This window comes from Xiphophorus maculatus, chromosome 20, assembly GCF_002775205.1.
Source record: "Xiphophorus maculatus strain JP 163 A chromosome 20, X_maculatus-5.0-male, whole genome shotgun sequence".
NCBI lineage: Eukaryota > Metazoa > Chordata > Actinopteri > Cyprinodontiformes > Poeciliidae > Xiphophorus > Xiphophorus maculatus.
In genome coordinates this window covers 4,882,595-4,905,357 of record NC_036462.1, presented here as the reverse complement: position 1 = coordinate 4,905,357, position 22,763 = coordinate 4,882,595, and the positions used below count along the sequence as shown (strand labels likewise).

At 39.8% G+C, this 22,763-nt stretch overlaps 1 protein-coding gene across 1 annotated transcript; it reads left to right on the top strand.

Moving 5' to 3' along the window:
• Positions 1-4,795: 4,795 nt before the first annotated feature.
• Positions 4,796-21,918, top strand: fam83c (family with sequence similarity 83 member C). The gene is made up of 5 exons (XM_005815539.2): positions 4,796-5,639; positions 10,354-10,521; positions 11,022-11,146; positions 15,756-15,989; positions 18,005-21,918. Exons 1-5 carry the CDS (start codon positions 5,142-5,144, stop codon positions 18,786-18,788), a joined length of 1,809 nt encoding a protein of 602 aa, XP_005815596.1. The 5' UTR covers positions 4,796-5,141; the 3' UTR covers positions 18,789-21,918.
• Positions 21,919-22,763: the final 845 nt, after the last annotated feature.

Here is a 22,763-nt window from a genome sequence, read left to right as displayed (position 1 = left end):
TCAGCTGAATGTTTCTCCTGTTCCTGCCTGGTTTGCCTGCAGCTGTTTCTTCAGAGTCAAAACGTGCTGATGCAGGAAAATCCTGCAGGTTTGATTCCTAGACAAAGTGACGGGAGAATAAAGGACAATTACGGAGAATAAAGGAGAATAAAAGAGAATAAAGGAGAATAAAGGACAATTACGGAGAATAAAGGACAATAAAAGGTAATAAAGAAGAATAAAGGAGAATAAAGGAGAATAATGGGGAGCAGCTCAGCAGCGTCATAAACTATCTGATGGAATCACAGACATGAAATGTGGATGTCAGTTTTCTATATGCAGCTGCATGTTTGAGTCGGTACTAAAACCATCATCAACAAGTCATTTAAATTCATGGCTGCAAAATTTTCCAGGTCCAGGAAAAGCTTGGAGTAACTCAGGAAAGTTGGTATAAAGTCTAAACTTCTTAACTTTTTAATACATGGAATATTATCAAAATCAAAACTGTCGATTTGTTCCTGTATATTTTTCTAGAACAAATCTCCAAGGAGACAAACTCATAAAAGAAAATAAACAATCACGATCAAACCTTATTGTCTTTGTTTAGCAGTTGATTTTTATAATTTAGTTTTTATTTAAAGAGTGAAAAACACAGTTTCATTATTGCTCACATGAATCCCTCTAATTGAACAGCAGTTGCTAATATTTGATGTTTAGTTTTATTAAACAAACTTTTTTCTCTTATTCGGTTTGTTTCTTTAATTTAAATCCCTTCTGTTAGAAGCAGTTTATTGTACTAAATCAATGTAATGTAATAAATATAAATATAAAATAATCGGATGCAGTTATGAGTCACATAGTTTCCTTCTGATGCATGTAAGCTGGTTTTATGTTGGTTTTATAAAAGTGTCTCCACAATTTTGTGTTTGAAACTTTTAAGTAAGAGTATAATAAGTGCAGTGATGCTGTCATAACTTTCAACAATAATTTAAATCTATTATTCAGCTGCTCAATGCCCTGGGCGTGTTCAGAACAATTATTGTCTCTGATTGGCTTTAATTAGCATTTATTAGCTGAACTTATTCAGGTGTTTATAATGAATCATTTCCATCTCAATAAGATTAGATTAAACTTTCAGATTTGAACTGATTGTTTTTGTTTCTGTCAGGAACCGGCTGATGAATTTCCTGGTAACTGCGGGTTACATAAATAAACGTGAATAAATTTGAACTAATGACTGAAAAGTGATGCGTCAGCGTTTTCTCAGCCAGCGGGTCGGACCGGTTCTCCGCTGTGTTTCTAGCAGCGGGCGCGGCCGCTCCTCACAGAGATCGTCAGGATCAACAACACGTCCATCATCGGGTTTATTGTGGCAGCTCATGTAACGCTGCCTAAAATAACTGGATGAAAGGCGGCTGAACAAACGCTGCCGATGCTTCATGTTGCTCCTCTTCTAAAACTGTTTCTGACCATTATGCAAATCCAAAAGTACAAACACGAGTAAAGATTAGGGATGCATCAGATCGCTCTTCCAATTTCTGAGATGTATTATCGGTAGCTGCCGATCCGATGTTACATCTCAGAAACATCAGCTGTTTTTAATCAGAAAAACAGCTGATTAAAAAAAGAAATAAAACGTTTCTGTTTCTTAAACACAGATGTAAATGTACTGAATTATAAACTTATTTGATAACTCTGCACCAGCTCATTTAATACAAGAAAAGCTTCACCAGTTTGGTCAAACATGTAAAAACAACTTTTATTTATTCAAGCCAATGTAAAATAAATAATAAACTAAAACAATAGCTTGACTACCTGGTCAAACATGTAAAAATAAACTGTAACAACCTTCTTTCAAATGATCAAAGTGTAATTAGGGATTCTAAACATAATATAAAATAAATAATAAAGCATAGAATTAGACTGAATAGATCTGCCCTTATGAATCAGGATCTTTGTCACTAACTGAATTCTTCCCAATAAAAATATTAATATTGGATTGGAGCATCTCCAGTAAAAATGAGGGAAAAGTCTTTAGATATATTTAACTTTATTTCAGTAAAATCTCATAATCTTTTAGTTTAACACTATTTATTCAGGAAGGATCTAAATTTGAGGAATAAATGTTTTCAACTGAACTTCTCTAATTTTGTGTCTGTAACCATGACGATTAAATAAACAATTTTACTCTCCTTTTCTGAGCTGATCACATTCAACTTTAACTGAATAATCCTGAAAATGGTCAAAACAAAAATCAGATTTACTGTTTAAATGAGGCAGAAGGATTGAAGAAGAAAATCAGGAAATGGAGAAACTTAAATTCATCAGGTTGGATTCAATGGATGGATGGAATAACAACATCCTCTTCAATATGGCTGAGGCAGTTACTGAAACAATAATCAACTAATTTAGTAATCTATTAATAGATAACTGTAGTACACAGACTCTAAATGAATGTTTATTTTATTCGCAAAAGGAACTGAATTGTTTATTTGTAGGTTTTATTCCAAGGTATTTGTCGACATTAAGCCAAAATAGAAAGACACCAGCACCTGCTGCTGCCCATCCACCTGTGAAGGGTCAAAGGTCATCAGCAAACCATCAGAAGTCCGTCGATCTCAAGAGAGGAAAACATCTCAGACCATCTCAGAACCATGATGGACGGAACCATGACGGACAGAACCATCAACATAAGTTGATGAGTGGGGAAGGAGACAAAGACAAGAATGAGATGTAGGTCTAGTCAAAGTCCAAACCTCAACCTGATTGGACCTTCAGATGAGCTGAAACAAAAGTCTGCCACATTGAAAAAAAAATTGGGGCAAAATTTCTTAACAATGTGAGAAACTGATGCAGTCAGACGGAGTTATGGCCGCTGATGTTCATGATCGTTTAACTGGTCAGAATATAAACAATAAAGTTTATTCTGAACCTGAAAGATCATTAAGATGTTTAGAAAAACACATTTCACATCTCCGTAAGAGCAGACCCTGAATGTCCTGAGTACAGCTGATGTTGGTGTGAGGAAAATCCCATTTCAACCGTCAGAGAAGGAAAATCAAACTGACTGAATAAACGAGGATCCATGATGGTTCCAGTATAACCAGTTTCTGACTGGCCCAGTTTCCCAGCCGGACCTCACAGCGTCAGCTAACCCGCCCGGCCGTTCTGACTCGTGACCCGGACGCTGCATGGAAATCACACTCAGCTTTACCTATTCAAACAGAGCAGGGAGGATGATGTCAGGGAGAGGTGTTTGGTTCGATCACCTGCACCTCCCTGCTGGTAAACACACCGTCACACCTGACCCGATCCCGGATGTTCAGGCCCGATTACGGACACTGTGACCTCGGGGGGGTTCTGCTGCCAAGAGGAAGAAGATGAAGATTTCTTCATCAATGGCTGAAGCATCAAAGGAAATTTCTGCAGAAGTGCTTGGTGAGGACGGAGGAACGCAGTCCTTCATTCCAGGGAAGGGTTGAGTCTTTTGCTATCACTTCCAGTTAAAAAGGAAGAATTTGGTTCTGGCACAGCTCTAGTGTCAGATGACAACTGAAACTATCGCTGTGATTATTTAGCTACACAACATATCCGTACCATAATTCTAGTAGAAACACAAAGGAACATCACAAACAGATCTATTTGTGGTTTTCTACTGAGATGTACGGCAGGTAGTCAAAGGATTTCCACACAAAACCCCAAAACAACAAAATGACACCACAAAAACTTTGAGTCATATATCATTACCTCTGCTTTCTGCAGCACAAACTGATGGTTGAATACACTAAAATACTCAACAAAGAGACATGAAGAGGAAAACTTAACACAAAATTATACGTTTCACTACAAAGTTATGTTCAATAACTAATAAACAACCAACTATTCCCTCCGGATGATGAGGAATAAAAATCTGCAAAACCTGCAAAACCAGAACCAGGCTGATGAAAATGTGTGAAATTAACTGAAATGCGACATAAAACAGCAAAATTACATTTACAAAACACTCTAATCGAGGTGTAACTCGTTACATTTACATTCTTGAGTAACATTTTTGGAATTTAAGTACAGCAGTTTAACTACGCCACACTTTTTACTTTGGTTGAATAATATTTCTGGATCCTGTCCCCACTGAGAGTAGCTTCACAGAATAAAGAATAAACATATTTTTACCATAAAATCACCAGAAACAGACCAACAGTTTAAATCAGAGTGAGACATCCTGTTTCTACACCAGCTTTGTTGTTCTCATTAATTATTTTCCGATGAGCCATTGATCAAGATAATACAGTAAACTATATAAATTAATGACAGAAAGTACTTCACCCTGTTTTATCATCTGCTTTATACTAATTACCTGCAGTAGAATTACTTTAATAATTTATATGTTGAAAAACATATTTAGTAAATTACTTCTTGTGAATATGTTTTTATTTGTATTGTTTTTATTATTTAAATACAATAATTCAAACTTAACTCTACATTTTTTCAGTGTGATTACGTAATTTTTAAATATTAAATCAGATGTTATTTGAGTAATTTCTTGGACGACTTCTTTTGACTTTTATTTGAGTAAAATATGTCAAACTTCGGGTTCATTTGAACATTTAAGTTGAAATAAACTGGGAATGGCGAAAAAAGTTTGCATGAAGTAAAATTAGTATTTTCTTTGCTATTTGCTTCATTTTCACCCATTATGGCTTTTACTCTGTTTATCATTTTTTTAATCACCAGCAGCTTTATTTTGAAATCCCTGACCAGACGTGTGCTACTTGTTGTGAGCTGGTTGGCTTGGTAACGGCTGGAGGGGGAGGAGCCTGATGGCGAGCAGCCAATGAGAGGACAGTCTGCAACAGGTGAGCAGAAGACACACACCTGACCCCCGGCTGCTGCAACACAACACCGCGCAGAGGAGGCGGCCGCGGCTCGGAGAGGGACATCCTGACGGACAGGGCCGGGAACCAGAGAAGCCGGGACCATTTCAGCGCCCCGAACAGAACCGAACTGTCATTTACTCTCTTTAATCTGGAGGCAGGTCGGCGCGGATTATTGATCAGATTTAATCCGCTTTCTGCTTTAAAAATAGCGGCGATGCTTCAGGACTCCCAGCGCAGCAGCGACTAGTTCCAGGTTTCAGGTCGATAGTCTCCCAGTCCGGCAGCACCATGATCAGCTCCGAGGGCCTGCGGCCGGCCCCCGCCGGCAGGAAGCCGCTGGGGAAGCTCGCTTCCCGGCTGGAGGAGGTGAAGAACCCGTGGAGGGAGGGCTCCAAGCTGGAGCTGAGCCACAACGAGGCGGCGCGGCTGGCCACGGACGCGCTGCTGGAGCACGGGGAGAAGGAGTACCGGCGGGTCCTGGCCGAGGAGCGGGAGCTCAACTTCCTGTCCCCGCTGGAGATCCGCTACATCAGCCAGCATGCCGCCAGCAAGACCTCCGACCCCGACAACGGCGACCGGGACGACGGGGACGCGGACGCCGTGTCCGAGCTGACCTCCGGGACTTACTTCCCCATGATGTCCGACGACGAGCCGCCGATGCTGGAGCTGGGCTGGCCCGAGACCCCGGTGCGGTTCGGACCGTCGGAGACCCAGATCTACTTCCAGAGAGACAAAACCCACAACATCAAGGACCTGATCCGGTCCATGATCAACAAGGCCAAGAAGGTGAGGAGGTCCGGCTTAATTTGGTAGTAACTAGTTACATTTACTCAACTACATTTACATGAGTAACTTTTTGGAAGATATTTTGTTTTAGGAGTATTTTTACTACTTTTTACTTTTACTTGAGTCAAATTTCTGGATTCTGTACTCATAGAGTAAATTCACTGAACGAAAAACAAACATATTTTAAGCTAATAAAACTCACCAGACACACCTGCAGTTTTTGTTAAAGTTTCACAAGTTTTAAGGCTTTTGCTACTTGAGTAGACTTTTTACCAAATACTTTTTTACTCTTACTGGAGTCATTTCTTGGATGCTACTTTTTACTTTTACTAAAAAATTATGTTGAATTAATGCTGCTGATATTTGAGTAAAGTTTGGGGTTCTCTTCCCACCATTCAGATCCTTTATCCAGTTAGAACAGTTAGTTATAAAAACACAGCATAGTATCGATAACAGCATTTAAAAAATCCATTTCATTTATTTTTTAAATTTCAGGCTTTTAAAAACACTAAAATAAGTAAATAAGTAATCAGTTGGACAGAGAAAATACGTCCAATTATAACCAAGAACAAAATAATTAGCTTAAAGCTACTTCTCTGTTTGAAAAGCAGTAGGAGCGAATACTCGTTTAATCCTGTCCATAATTTAAACAGTGGCATATAGATATATAGATAAAAGCAGAAATGTATGTATTTTGTTTTTTCTTTTGCTTTTCATCAAGAAATGTTTAAATTTTTTCTTTTGCATTTTCCTTAAACATGCATTTAAAGGAAAATAAAGAAACATCCATATTTCTGCTTTTATTTTTAATGATGTCAGTTTTGTTCCTCCATATAAAAGAGAGCAGCTCTGATGATGCTGTGAAGTAAAAGTGGATCAATAATTGAATCAGCTGCAGATCTGAGAGATTATCTCTGATTAATGACCCGTAGTTTAATCTAATCTGATGATGGATTCAGCTTCAGGTGGGCAGATTTCCTGACCCGGGTTAGAACCAGAACCAGAACCAGTCTGCACTCTTCCAGTGAAAACAGACTCTATTCATTTCCAATTCAAATCTTCCCTCTCTCTCTCTGAGGCTGTTGCTCAGCCCAAAATGCTGCGTTGTGTTTGCAGACCAGCGGGTCACAGATGGTTACGGTCCTGTTGCTTCCAGAGTCTCTGACAGCCACAGAGCTGCAAATATAGAGTTTCTCTTGTTCAGCGCGGCGCTTCTAGGTGAACTGTCCGGTCTGATGACGGCACGGCGCAGGTAGACACGCTGCCAGAGGAAACTCTGCAGGTGTGTTTCCTCCAGCTGGCTGCGTTAATTCGTCTCCAGAGCAGACAGGCCCGGGCCGGCCCGACCCCCACCTGTTGCCATGTTGGTTCAGCTCTTATTGGGTCCTGAACCAGAGGCCAGCAGCTGAGCCCGGATCAATGACCTCAATGCAAACTGACCTGGAGAAACACTCAGGAAGTTGAACCTGATGTTGGTTTCTGCATCTTTGGTTGCTTTTTAAAACATTTTGAGCTTGTTTTGTCTGAAATAGCTTTAGTTTATTTTAGATCTTTTCAGTTTTTTTGCTTTTTTGAAGGTTTTCTTCGTTTTAATCAATCAGTGAAGTTTATTTGTGTCTCACATTTCTGCAACAAGGCAGCTCAAAGTGCTTTATATTGTAAAAACACAAAAATAAAAACATACGGTCACCAATTTAAGAACAGACATTACATTTAGTCAAATACCACCATCAAAAAATCATCAACGCTCATAAAGAATGTTGTTCAATGTTCCATTTATTATGAATCAAAAGCAGCTCTAACCAGCTGGGTTTTTGGATTTAGATTTAAAGGAACTCAGTGTTTCAGCTTGTTTGCAGTTTTCTGTAAGTTTGTTCCAGATCTGTGATGCATAGAAGCTGAATGCTGCTTCTCCGTGTTTGGTCTGGAAGGTTGATACAACAGCAGCAGATATTTAATGAGTTTTGTGTTTTATAAACTACCAGAAGGATTTTAAGGCAAATTTGTGCTTTGAAATTCATTTCTGTTGTTTTCCTGCGTCTGAAGTTCCTTCGCAGGTCAAAGGTCACGTTTCTGAAGCTAGCTTCTCTGTTTGCAGCCGCCTTGCGTGTCTGTGGATCTCCCAGCAGCTGGTTTTACGGGTTGGACTTGCTGCATTAGTAAACCCAGAACCTGAGTCAGACGCTGGTGAATCCATGGTGTTCAGGTCGTGGTTCTGTGTGACCTTTGACCTCCCCGACTAGTCTCTGTCTGGAGCTGTGAGCTGGTCCCAGATCAGCCTGGTCAGCTGCTCCGCTTGCAGACGCTGCAGCACGCGCTGCGTGTGAGTCACTTCCTCTTCCTGTGTCTGTAAATAAAGCAGTGGTTCCCAAAGATTTTCTTCTGGCCCCCATGGATCACAATAAAATCCCCCCAAAAAAGAAAATAAAATCAACTGGGTTCACACATGGTTCAACCAGACATAAACCTAAACACATATTTTGTTTTCAAACTCCACTGAAGTTTATTTCACACTTCAGGTTGCAACAAAACAAATTACAAACCTTCTTTACAGTGAAACACTTTTGTGTAACTGTTGTTTTTTCATTCATTCATACCGTTTTCTGAACCCCCCAATGGAATTTCGGCCCCCATAGGGGTTGTGCCCTACACTTTGGGAACCACTGAAATAAAGGAAGTTCATGTGCAGAAATCCTTCAAACTCTTTGTTGCTTTTTCAGCCAATATATGAACTTTGACCTCGTCTGAAACGCTGAGCTGCAGCAGGAGCCTGGCTTCAGGTTTTACTGTAGAACTGGCCTCAGGTTGGTTTTGGGTAATAATGTTTATTTCAACGATTGCAGAAGAGTTTAACCACCAACGCAGGGCTGGCTTGATGCTTTCCTGACGCCTGAAGCTGCTTTTCATTGGCTGATGGAGGATTTCATCACCAAACAGATTTCTGTTGCTTCTGTCTGCACAGTTAAAACATAACAATTTTTCCCTGTTAAAACTTAAAGCAGAAAAGGTTAAAGATTTTCACCTCCTTTATGCTTGAAGTCGTGTTGCATTCACTGCTGCTCGGAAATAAAGAGGTGGATTATTTGTTTCCCTGACAACTGCAAATTTTCCTTCAGAAAAGTGCAATTCACTGGACAAAATAAGTTGATAAATCTCCTAAATTGTTTTATAGAATGATTAGAAACTCATATTAACTCTTCAAATTGAACTAAAACTTTGGAGATGTCACTTTTTTTGTTTTTACTTTAAATGCAACAGAAACTTCAGTTTGTTTTAAAGAATCAACTCATAAAACAAACCAGTTTTTATTAATATGGTGACGTTATAGAGTTTATGTAATTTATAAGGTTCATCCACCAATATTAATATTTATCTTCCCTTTCAACATCATAAAAATGTCTCTCCTTCAGTGAAACATCCCACAATCCTTTGCTGCGTCAGTGTCACATGACCAGTCCCATGATGAAAATCCATATCGATTGTTTTACTTATGAGACCAATTACTAATAATCAGTGGGGGGGAAAATGGGTAAAATAGAATATTATTCTGTTAAAAATGAAACTATTTGTGCTTTTCATGAGGTTTTGTCTCTGTAAATATGTAAGAATATTTACCAAAAGGTTTCAAATGAAGCTGTAGATTAACTGTGGAAGTGGGGAGACAGTGGAGTGTTTGGTCGTTGAATCTTTTTGTCTTTGTTGGTTCCTGTCGGTTCTCTTTCTGCTTCAGGCCCGTTTCCTCTCTCTTTGTGTTTTGGTTCTGAAGGAAATAACAAAGCAGAGGTGGGAGTGGGAGTGGGAGTGGGAGTGGGGGGTAAAGGAGGAAAATCCTCCAGGAAGTGAAGTATTCAGCCTCCCGGTTCTGATGGAAGTGAGAATAAATCTTCTGCCTCCAGTTGATCAGAAATGATCGATAATCTCCTGGTTGGTCGTTTCTCAGAGGAACTGATCGTGGTTCTGGGTTGACTGGTTGCTGACTGGTTGCTGACTGGGTTTGGTCACGCTGTCATCCGAGCTGTGCTTGATGGAAACTGTGAGGCCCCACAGCGGAGCGGATTAGCCCCTCGGGGCCCAGAGACCGGCTCATCAGGTTATAACATGTTCCTTCATAATATCCAAATATAGTTCCTGTTATTTTATGAGCTCATAAATAATAAACATTCAGGTTCTCATGAAACACTGACTGCAGCTTTCTTCTTTCTTTATGCCCTTCATTTGTAAAATTAGATTGAGTATAAACGCTCTGCTGATATTTAGTTTGGTGAGTAAGAAAGTTAGAAACCTGCTGATTCAGATTCTCGTCTCTTTACAGAATAAAACGTTTTTTCTCTGGTCTGAGGGGAGATTTGTTGTAAAAGTTTGAATAATTTGGGTCATGAAAGCAGGAAGTTGAATATTTTCCCAGTTTGGACCAAGATTCATCTGTCAGAGGAGGTCCAGAGCATCAAGCCTCCACCGCTGTGCCTTACGGTTAATAAGGCGGATTTCTCCAAACATTGTGCTAATATCATTATTATTATTGTAAATACTGTAAAAATCAGAGCGATAAAACTAAAACATTCCTCTGCTCAGTTTTTTGTCTGAAACTGAGTAAAATTCATCTGAAGTTGAAAGTAAAACTTTCTCTGGGAGTTTTCTGTGAAGGAAACTTCTGAGGTCTGGATCAGAACCGGTACCATCTGAAACCACTGACTGAGTCACGCTGTCTCTACAGGTCATCGCCGTGGTGATGGACATCTTCACCGACGTGGACCTGATGTGTGACCTGATGGAGGCGTCCAACAAGCGGCGAGTCCCCGTCTACATCCTGCTGGACGAGAAGAACCTGAGCTACTTCACGGACATGTGTGTGGCGCTGGACATTCAGAACTCTCACCTGAATGTAAGTGAAACGGGTCGGGACCTGGTGATCACGACCGTTCTCCTGAACCCAGATTTGTCAAACACAGCTGCATTTAAGGAAGTGATTTGTTTTCTGGAACAGCCTTTCTCTCATGGTCTCAGTTTTATGGTTGCTGGGTTTTGCTAACTTGGTTGCTAACAGCCACGTAAATTATCTGTAATAAATAAATAAATTAGAGAAAAGCTAAGTGTGCTAAATGTCGACAAAGTTGGCAATAACACTAAGATTTCCCAACACAACGTTTCAGTTATTCTGGTTCTGTTCATTCTGAAAAACTTAATGATGGCTATAAATCATTCACAGTCCTGATCCTAGTGCACTGCACTATTCCAGGGAAGTTTTGTGCTTTTTGTGCAGATAATTCCAGTTGTTTGCTTCTTTCTATACAAGCTCCATAAATGCTGCGTCTCTGGTTGATCTTGTTGTCCTGTTTTCACCCTGAGAGCCATTATTTTACGTCCTTGTGTTGGTTTGTGCAGAACATGCGGATTCGCAGCGTCTGCGGCGACACGTACTGCACCAGAGGCGGGAAGAAGTTCACCGGTCAGGTCCTGGAGAAGTTCATGATCATTGACTGTGAGGAGGTCATCGCCGGCTCCTACAGGTGAGACGGCAGCGTTAGCTGCTCAGTTTACACCAATAAACTTTTCCAGGCGCCTTTAGTCTCAGTGGCAGCAAATAAACATGAGATTTAGAAACAGTCACACCTGTTATCAGTCAGCCCTCCTTTTTTTAGCAGGAAAACAGGAAAGTTTGTGTGGAGCTGCTCCGTCCTGCAGCCTGACGTCTGCTTTGCATCTCGCTGATACGCAGCACTGACACAGGAAGACTCAGATGAATTTGCAAATTCTTGTGGCGAGGCTGATAAAGCCGACGTTGTGCAGCAGAGCTGTTCTCCTGAAGCTGCGGGTGGTTAAAACGGTTCCAGAAATATCCCAGTATCACCTGTAATTACAGCCGGAGATAAGAGAGGGCAAAGGTCATCCAGTTTAAGCTCACGGTTTTCCCCTTCTGATCGTCTCTGAGCGAAACTGAACACCTGAGGGTCGAAATGTTTCTGCTTTAAATGAAGCAAACAGATGAAATGAACTAAAACAACCTTCAGTGTCGTCGTTGTGACCTGGTAAAGCTGCAGCCATCTTGTCCTGGTCCAGACTTAACCAGAACCCACTCAAGGTTCAGTTACTAAAACTGAATTAGTTCATGTTCATAGATCCACACCTAAATATTCTGAACCAAGTTCATATTCCTAATATGAACAAGTTCATTTTATGATGACCATAAATTAAAACATGCCAGCTAGCATTAGCAACCAGCCTTCATTCAGCTGATATCCTCTGTTGTTGCTCACAAACATGAACCAGATACAAGTGTGTCCACGATCAGACATTTTCATGTTTTAGTTGTTAGAAAGTTAAGCTAAATGTTTCAAACCAAGTTGATAATTTAGCTCTTTAAAGCGTAATGAGGTCGTGTTCCTCTCGTGTAAAATCCAGTTTCTGTTTTAACACGATATCTGACTAAATCTGTGCTATTCAGCTAAAATTACCTCGAGAGCAGCGTTGGACGTGACAGAATGTGCTAAACTGTAACTTAACTTGTCTGGCAGTCCCTGCCTGCAGCAGGTTCTGCATCGTAAGCGCTGAAACCTTTTCCCTTTCAGACGGTCCGGATACAAACCTTCAGTTTAAATTATGTTAAAAGCAAAGAGGGAGAAGTCATAGTCGAGATTCCCACTGATATGCGACGCAACCAAGATCTTACATTTTCCACAAAAAGAAGTTAATGTTTGTGGGAAACGTTTCTCGGTTTGGATTTTTTGTTTTCAGTCAGAGTTTCTTTCACGTTAAGCCCATTATGCATAAACCACCATAACGCTCTCTGAAGACGCTCATAAATCCTGGACGGTGGCGTATTTTTGGTTCAGATGAAGTTTCTGCGTGAAGTTGTTGTTCTAAAAGGAGCCGTTGTGTGATGTGAATGTTCCCAGGCAGAAACATGGTGTCGGCTCGGCTGTCAGTTACTCATCATCCTCAGCTCAGACTGAGCTCCATTGTCTCCAGGCGTCCGTCCAAACTGTGTTATTGTCTCTTTTGTTGTGCGCGGAGACTTTCCTGCTCACATCACGAGGACTTGACTTCCTGTCATGAACAAACTGTGCGACCTGGTGAGGAAACGGGTTCAGTTTTAGAGTGAAAACTGGGCTCGGAGCGTAGCGATGTCCCCTGAAGCGATGCCGAGGGCGTCTGAGTGAAAAATCGCCGTGAAGCTGAGACTTTGTTTTTACCAAGCTGTTGTCACAGATCAGCTCAGAGGAAGTGTTGATCATTACTGCATGTACTTGGTGGTGTAATTATAACTCCTGCCACAGCTTGTAAAACCCCAGGCTGTCACTATGAGGGAGCAGAAAGTTTTCTTGGAGTTTGAAGGCGACGTATCCGTGGTGCTGCAGGTCGGGACGGGAACTGAAGAGAATTTATTGGTTCCTTATCGATTCTCATTGAGTTAGAAAATAAACTTCTTAATTCAAAATATGCACCATGTTGTTTTTGATTCAAACTAAACAAAAACTTGCTTAATCAATAAGAATCCCTCTGTCAAATTAACATTAACATCAACAGTTTTTGTGTTTTTAACATAATAAGCGAGCCTGGTCAGAAAATATATTCTGATTTATTGAATATGACTTTAACTGTTAACGTGAGATGTAGATTATTCATACAGCATGGCTCTAACATTAATACAGTAGCCAGGATGCGGAGGAGTTTAAGTTACCTGTCCTCTAAGCTCCGCCCCCTTGAGATTCACCATCATTGCTAAGCAACGGATCAAACTCGCTCGTTCAGATCGGTTGCATGCTGTGCTGTCAGCGGTTTGAGGATGTTGGAGGCATTTCAAATCTATGTGAAATAAACATTTCTTGCAGCGTTTCTGCCGTGACGCCATCTTGGATATTTTCTAAAGCAAAACACGGAGCGTGGATACATCACACGTTACGGGAACCGTTAAACAGAATCATTAAGCTGACTACCCAGAACCGTTTCTGTACGAGAACCGGTTCCCTCGCTGCAGGTGTGGGTTGGGTCGGTTCAGCTACTCTGCTGACTCTGGAATGAAGACAAAAAACTGTTGAAAATATTTCAGTCAGGTCTCATCTGCACCACACCTTCGCTTCAGCTGAATTTCCTGCAACAGTCAGAGCTGCAGCTCATCAAATTAGATATCAACTTTGCATCATTTCGAAATGTTTAATAATAAATAGTTTAATTAAAATGAGAACAAAGGTCATTTTATCTATATTTTCAGTATGTTTTAGTTAGTTTTATAAACGTACAATATAGTAGTTTCCCCCATTAATTACAGTTTTTATTTATCAGTTAACAAAACGTTTCCTGAATTACATTTTTTTGTTATTTCGTTTGTTTTAGTGAACTGCAGTAACCTCGGTTTCGACTACATGCCATTTTTTCTGCTGCTAACATCGACTTTAACATTAACTTCCTGCTTACCTGTCGAAGCCAGGACAGGTGGCATGCTGACGAGGAAATTAGTGATTCACCTCACCTGCTGGTGGTCGTAATGTTTTGCCTGATTGATGTATATCTGCTGCATGTTTTTTTCGTGGGTAAAGATGCAGATTATGATAAACTGAACAAAAAGAAAATAAAAGGAAAATCCTGAGATTTGTCATTAATAATTCATCAACATGTTTGAGCTGCTAACTGGAAAATTATATAAAATGTTCCAGGAAGTCGTATCGTAACTTGCTGAACATGTTTATAAGTTTATGGCTCTGTTGATAAAGCAGCAGAGTGAAGCGACGTAAGAGTTTTATGGTCGCAGCGGTTCCCTCTGAGGAACCGTCATGGCGGACGGCGAGTCGCTGCTCAGCAGGCACCTCAACTTCTCTGTTTAATTTCCCGCTCAGCAAGTTCAGCAACTTTCACATTCACATCTGAGGAAAAATTATTGCTGCTGTTTCCTATGACTAATAATAATAATGATTAACAGGTGAGAGTGACGCGGCCTACTGAGAGGAAAAACTGTCTGGAAAAGGTTTTATAGACATAGAAAACTCTCCAAATATGATGTTTTGCATCATCATTTATTTATTTAATCAGCTGTAAGTGGGACATAATTCTCTGAAAACAGTGAGAAATAGCTACATAGCTAAGAAGTTATCAGGCTTGCTAGCTAGCTCCTGTAGTTAGCTACATAGCTAACTATCTCTATTTCTTTTTTTAATCTGATTTATTTTAGAGATTTTGATTGCTTTTTTAAAAAAACTTCAAGTACATATAATTCAGTATTTTTTATTCAAATAGAAATGAACTGGTTCTAATATTTTTACTATATTTTTGGAGGAAAAATTGCTCATTCTGTTGCATTTTATTTTATTAAAGATTCGACGTAAAACAAAATCTAATAATTTCAAAATTCTTAAAATATGTATTCTTGTTTTTTGTTGTAATACAGAGATGTATGGTGTTATACTTATTCTTATTTATTATAGTTAGAGAATTTTTAGATTGGCTAAAAATCTAAAGTTATTCTTGTAATTCAAGCAAATCAACAATTTGAAAAGATAAAAGTAATAACATTTTTTGGGAATTTTCCAATATATTTTGCTAATAACCAACATTCAGTTTAAAGTAAGAAAACATTGTTTTCATATCTAACAGGATGATATGGTTTTAATAAATACTTCATCACTTTTCCATGAATCACCTTTATGCTTTCAGGCGGAATTATAATAACATAACAGAACCGAATTTCCAGATTGAAGGTTTTAAATCTGAGTGATGAGTGAATGTGTCTGGATGAAACCAGCTCAAGCTGTCGTCGCTCCAGCCAGATGAAGGTCGGCTGGACGCCCAATGAACCGATGAGTCACAGCTGAGACTCATCATCTGCCAGGAAATGGTTAACTCTGGCTTATCAGCTGGAGGTGGAGGGAGATCATTTACACCAAGTACTGATAGATGCTCAGTGCGTTTTATCATTCTTAAACGTATAATTTTATTGTCCCGATGGAACTAACCCGAGTTAATGGCCTCACTCCGAGCCCCAGGAGGAACCCAACCCTAATTTGTTACCGAAGCTGTCAGACGCTCCTACCTGAGGTTATCTGTGGAAACTTTTCTCCGTTTTCCTTCTGATTGTTAGATCTTAGATGATTAAAGGTCCTGACTTCCTGTCGTCTCTCCCTGCAGCTTCACCTGGCTGTCGGCGCAGGTGCACAGCAACATGGTGATGCATTTCTCAGGTTTCATCACCGACAGCTTCGATCGGGAGTTTCGCTGTCTGTACGCCGACTCGCAGATCATCGACAGGTTCAACTCAGAAGACGAAGAGATGCCTTATTATCCGTCATACCAGACCTTCCAGGCCCCTGGGATCGGCCTGGGGCTCGGCGGGCCCCTGGGTCTGGACCTGCACTCCGACAGGTATGAGCGACCTGCCCAACATGGCGGACGTTCCATGGAAACATCAAATACATCATGGAGGAAAACATTAAGAATCGCCATCATTTTAAAGACAATAATAAATGTTTCCAGAGGTCAGGAAAGGTCAACCAGCCTCCTCACCTTCTTCATATTAGACTAAATTGGTGTCAGTCAACTTGACTATGATTGTGCAGCAAAAATATATTTGTGCTGCTTTTGCTTTGAAAATATTAATGAAAGTTTAAAGGTCAACCAGCCCCTCCTCCCCCACATTACCCAAATGAAACACAATTGTCTTACATTTTTATGAACATCTTTAACGTGATAGGTGCACAAAGGAAAAAAATTTGCTGCACAAACATTTGAGATAAGATAAATAAATCTTTATTGTCATTGTCACGAGGACAACGAAATTCAAAGGGTGCACCAGTTTCATTAGATTTGAAGAAAGTGCCAGGGGAACCAACTTCACTCAGGTTTTATTTATTCATCTGCTTTTTTATTCTGTTTAATTATTTCAACCACAATCTGAAGCAGATCATGGAAAAAATGTACAGATAATTCACACTGTACGGGAAGGAAACCTTAAATAGAAAAACTTCCTGCTTCTTCTCAGTATAATTCCTACCAGCTGCACCTTTACCACCTTATTCACAACATTTTCATTTTCTGCTTTTCTGTTTGCTCACATAAACTATATTTTAAGGTCATCAAACTCTCATGTTTTAGTTACCAGAAGACAGAATGAGAATTTCCTAAAATAAATGAAGGATCCATTTGGTCTAAATGTTTAATTGCAAAGTTAAAGTGTAAAGAAGCACTAAGCTGTGGCTTCATTCCTCCATTTTCTCTGCACACTGCCACACCCTGCCTGCAGCAGGTTCTGCAGAATAACAACAGGAACTAGAATCTGTTCACAGGTTTACAGCTGGAGGTTCTTATTGTTACCAAAGACGAGTTGAAACATTAACATGTCAGGAGGACCGGGTCCACAGGACGTTTCAGAGGTGAAATGCTGTGCCTCAGATTTGCTCCGTTTACAGTTGTTGTTCCCAGACTGAGTTTAATGACGGCACGTTTTGCTCAGTTCAGGTTCGTCATGTAAAAACCAGGTCATTCGGTCCAAAGTCCTCCAAAAAGTCAACAAACTAATTCATCCGAGTTTATTTGTGTAGAAGGCTGTTGCTTTTCGCCAGACCTGGTTCTGAAGCCGCCTGACTGAAGGCTCAGAGGCACATCAGCAGTCGGCCCCAAACCCTCAAACTCATTACAGTTAAACTTGGTGTTTGTCTCAACAAGCCAACTGTTGGAAGCGTTTCTGTCAGCATGTTTTCAAAAAAGGATTCCAGAGTCGCTTGTTTTGCCAGTAAACACAGACAGAACCGGGCCGCTGGCCCCGGAGTATAACTGGAGCTCAGCGAAAGTTTCCTGAGTGGGATTCGATCTGCAACTTGTAGTAATTTGACCAGAACCACAGGAAAAAGTACAAACCCAGTAAAAACCGGCTGAATTTGAACCGTTAAAGTCTAACTGACCAAGTTAGAACATTTCCACCAAAGTGGGCGGAGCTAAATTTGTTTTATGATTTCATGATTTATCGTTTTTCTCTTTTCTCTCTTTCTACCATAAACTGGATGGTAAAGTTTTCATTCTGGAGTTTTGGTCTCAGTTAAATCTTTTTTTATGGGTAATTTTGTTTCCAGAAACTTCATAATTCATTTTATTTATTTCTGTTGTTTGTTTATTTATTTTGGATATTTATCTTCCAGTTCCAGTTTTAAATATTAATTAGCATTTAAAGTTTATTGATCTTTGAGAATGTGTTCTTGCATTATTACCATTATATGAATTTAAAATGGTCTCAAAACAACATTATTGTTTTTCACAATAACATCTGGGCAAAATTAGTTATTGTGACGGGCCTGTTAGTGTATCAGTTTTTAAAGAACCGGGTCGGTACTGGTACCATCTCTGTTTCTGTTCCTTGTTGATCTCGACTGTCTTTCCTCCTGCAGGCAACGGGACCGGAGTTGCTCTGAAAACTCCAGCAGCCAATCAAGTAACAGCGTTTCCAGCGTTAAGGTCGCTCCGGGGATGACCTCCAACAACGTCTACAAGGTCACTCAGGGTCATGAGAAGAAGGAACCCGTCGGCTCGTCTCTGCAAAGCCCAGAGAGGAGAATCGGTGGCGGGCTGAGGGTGGGAGGCCCGGGTGTCCGAGGTTCTCCCAATGGCGGAACCGGTCACAACCCGATCACCGACCGCCAGCTGCCAACCTACAGCCAGTCAACGGGCATCGAGTGGAACAAACCGAGCTCAGCCGAACTCTTGCGGGCAAACATTGGTGGCACTTCTACCAAATTTCAGGGATTGGGTTTGTATGATCACAAGCCCACCTTGTTTCAAAGTTCTCCAAACACAAACCTGAACCTTAAGATCCAGACGCCGTCGCCCGTCAACGAGCCCAAACTGCCCCCAAAGCAGAGGACGCCCACTGGCCAGTACCACAACAAGATGTCCGACAAGCTGCTCTTCTCCTCCAAAGACAAGGAAACCTTCAACTTCCGGCGTTCTCCGTCCCCGCTGAACTCCTCGCCCTGGGGCGGGCCAGAACTCTCTCAGCCAGAGCCGGAGAGCCAGCAGTGCCCGCCGCCGCCGACGTCTCCGCCGGGCCACATGAGCCGCCAGGACCAGAAGCGGATGACGCTGGGCCACAGCAAGCTGGACCTGGTGAACCACTACAACAAGCTGAAAACGAAGCAGGTCTACAGCCGCTTTGAGCTGAAGAGCAAAAACTGAAGGACCGTCTGCGTCCTGCCGCACCGTTCAGACTCAGAGAAGTTTTCTGAACCTTTTCTGTTAACTTTTTATTTCTTTATTATCTTCCACAGCCGGAAAACATGGAACACTTACTGAGTCGGCCATTTTGGCTCTGAGATACTGTTCAGTTTCCCTCCTGAAACCGTTTCGCCTCTTCATGGAAATAAGGACCAACTGTTGGTTTCAACAGGGGGGTTCAAAGTGCGGCCCAGGGCCATTTGCAGCCGTCTGAATGATTGTGTGTGGCCCCCAACCTCAATCCAAGGATGGACACTTTTTCATCTTGTAGAGCAAGTTTTTAACTAGGTTTTTTTTTTTTCTTTTTTTACAGATTCATAACATCTTACAAAAATATGAGGTACAAAAAATAGATTCTCTTATATTAATTGCTTTTGTCTTACCTTTGGAGTAACTAGAACCACAAAGATCTAAAATAACTTAAAATTTCACTTTATTATTGAACAGATGCATTTAAAAAAAGGCTCAAGAAGTTTGTTTTAAAATACTTTTGCAGCCTCCAAGTGTTGGGAAAATGTTTGGACACCAGTGGTTGAAAGAGATTTTTCTGTATTAGATTATTTTATATAACGTTTATTCTCTAAAATAATCTGTTAATCATCAGTCGTGCTCTGGAAACAAGAAGGCGTAGCAACGAGCTAACACTGGATTAAACCTTCAACACTCCAGGAACGTTTTTTTCTAGCTGTTGTAAATAAATGCAATCTTATGATAATTTCACTGTATAAATATTTTATTTTAAAACTTATTTTAACTGCCCCTCCCTTAAGTGTTATCTACAATTACCAGCAATCTGAATTCAAGATATTTTAAAGTCTTAAAACCTTCAAAAAGTCAGGTAATTTAAATGAATCTTGTTGAAATTGTTTCTGTTGATGTTTTATTAAATCAGAATGCACTGTAAAACATTCGCAGGTTGAAACTGGCACAAAAAATTATTCTGAGAATAAAGTCATAACATTAGGATTAAGCCATAAATCATAAAGTTATAACAATACAAAAAAGGTTGTAATACAATAATAAAGTTGTTCGACAGAATTACATTTTTTGAAAACTCCTACATGAAATATAATTAACATTTAAAATAAGAAATGTTGAAGATCTTGAAAAGTTATGTTTTGGTCGGTTTTATAAATTAGAAAATATTTAATCTTTTATCACATCAGCATTAAGTTGTTATCAGTAGCAGGACAACAGTGGAGTCTGTTTGGAAAGAACCACCTGGACCTGCTGAGCGGGTCACATCAGATCTTAATAACTTTATAAAAGTTTTTTCTCATAATTTTTCATCTTCTTTCTGATAATTAAAAATTAAAAATCCCCAATGCGCCGTCGTAGCTTCAGTTAGAGGCTGGAAGCTAAAAGGCACAAAGATTCCCAAGTTTTTTTTGTTTGTTTTTTTCAAATTATACTTATTTTAAATTATACTTACTTATTAAATTTCAGCAACAACCAATTAACCGTTCCAGCATAAATCTTGCTAATTTAACAGGAAGCGAAAACAAATCTAATAAGTTGCAGCATTGTGTGTCATCCTGACACCCGGGCCGAGTCGAAGGAAATAGAGAAATGATTTAAAAAATGATTCTGTACATAAAAAGAAAAATATATACCACAATTAGCAATTGTACCAATTAAATTCATCACCACACTAAAAGTTGAGAAGTTTTCAAATTGAAGTGTCTGGAGGACGTTTTTAATAAACGGCGGTATCGCTCGGCGTCTCTGTCCCATAATCCCTTGCTTCTGTCTGTGCTAACAGATGAGGTAGTCTCAGTTCACCTGTAACGTCTTCATGTTTCATCCTCTGTTACACAGAAGGAAGCAGGAAGGAAATGAAGAGCTTTCAGTGTCTGAAACAAACCGCCTCTTGAAAGTCATGAAGCTTTTTAGCATCTTCTGAGACTCTTGCAGGAATTAGCCGGTGCCGTGACTCACCCAGTGGTAGATGGGACCAAATGGGTCAGTAAAAAAGGAGAAATGCTGCAGACCCGTCTGGACTGCACACTGTGCACTGCCCTAAGTTAATAACACCTCCGTCTCCAGGTTTCATTTTGTTTTACCGCAGCAGCACAGCTGCAGACAGCATGTAAAGGAATCGTCTTTTTGTCCTCCAGCAGTGGGCTCAACATTTCTGGATATAAATAATAACATCCAGCGGGTCTCAGGATTAGTAATGAACATTAAAGCGTCATCAGCATAGAGTGTGATTCTGTTTTCCACATTTTATTTTCCTAACTTGCAGAAAAACCCTGTTGGGTCCTCAGAGCGTCGGGATAAAAACGTAGAGAAGGAAAAACCGTTTACTGGTTTCTGAACGAATCCGACTCAGTTTGCTGCACAATCTGATGTATTTTTATTATTATTATTAAATAATGATCAACTGTTTTATTTTTTTATATGTGCGATGTTGAAACAGAAATCAAGCTGTTCATCTGCAGTTTTTTTTGTTATGATCATAGTTTCCTGGTAAGTCGTGCCTTGATCATCCTGCCTTAAGGTTTACAGCCACGTTTCTGACCAACTCTGTCTCTGACCACCTGGATTGGGTCCAAACTCGAGGTTTCCTCCTGTCCGGCGCAGGAGCATCAGCAGAATGAGACCTGAAGGTTTCAGGGCATTTTCTTCCCAGCAGCTCTGCTGTGATGTTGTATAAAACACTGGTTTCACTGGGTTGCTTCTCAAATCTCCTTTTATATCCAGATTTGTATAAAACTTATTGAACTGTTTCTACTTGGAAGTTTTAAGAATGAAACGCGCTGATCATCAGCCGGCACATCAGGGCTTCAACCTCGGCGTCGAGCAATAAGGAATGATGTTGATCACACGTTTTGTGTTTGTTTACGACTCATTTTTGTAATTTTTATTGTTTTGTCTTCATTTATTGCCTTCAGCTGAAATGTGTCAGAATGTGCAGCCATCAGTTTACCTGCAGTTTGGCTGAATAATCCGTTTATTGTACATATAAAAAAGATTTCTGATTATTTTGTGTTTCACAATTATTATTAATGGAAAATGTGAACTTTTAGCTTTTGTTAAAGTTGATTTTCTTTTTTAAGATGAACAAATTTAAATAAAAACAAAAAGCTGATGAGTGGCTGGATTGATTTTTTGTTGTTTTTGGACTCCAGTTCTTCGTCCTTCTTGCTTTTGGAGCCACTTCTTGCTCAAACTCTGATATATATCAGGGTTTTTATGCAGACATGCCATGAAACCTGCAGGTTCTGCTGCTGACGGGTTTCAGGTTTTACATTTGGACCGGTCTTTGTCGGTTCTGGTCTCAGTATTCCTTCCTGAACCTCAGCATGTCGTTTTCCTGTCAGGAAGTCCAGGTCTGGGTCCGGGTCCAAATCAGGAACAATGAGCAGCGAGTCCCTAAGCTGACAGAACAATGAAACGGGCCAAAACGGGTCCAAGGTTATTGTAGCTTTGGGTTTTTTATTTTGTTGTGACCAGTTTAGTTAGTTTTTAGAGTGTCTGCTAGTTTTTGTTAGTTAAATACTATTTAGTTTTAGTTCAGTTTTTATTAATTGTATTCAGAGTTGGATGGTAACTAATTACATTTACTGAAGTAACTTTTTGGGAAGAAATTATATTTAGGAGTATTTTTACTATGTTGTACTTTTACTTGAGTAATTTTCGTATGAAGTATTTATATTCTTACTTCAGTACAATTTCTGTATTTTCTACCCACTGAATAAAACACAAACATGGTTTAACAAAAACTCACCAGACACACACCTGCAGTTTTTCTTAAAGCTTCATAAGTTTTATTTTGAAAAAATAAATAAAATTCAGATTTTATTTTTGCCTTATTTTGTTTTTTTGTCAATGCTATTTACATGATTTATTTGCATTTTGGTCTTTAAAATACCATCATATCCACATAACTTTATATTTTGGTCTGATTATGTAATTTTTAAATATTGAATAATT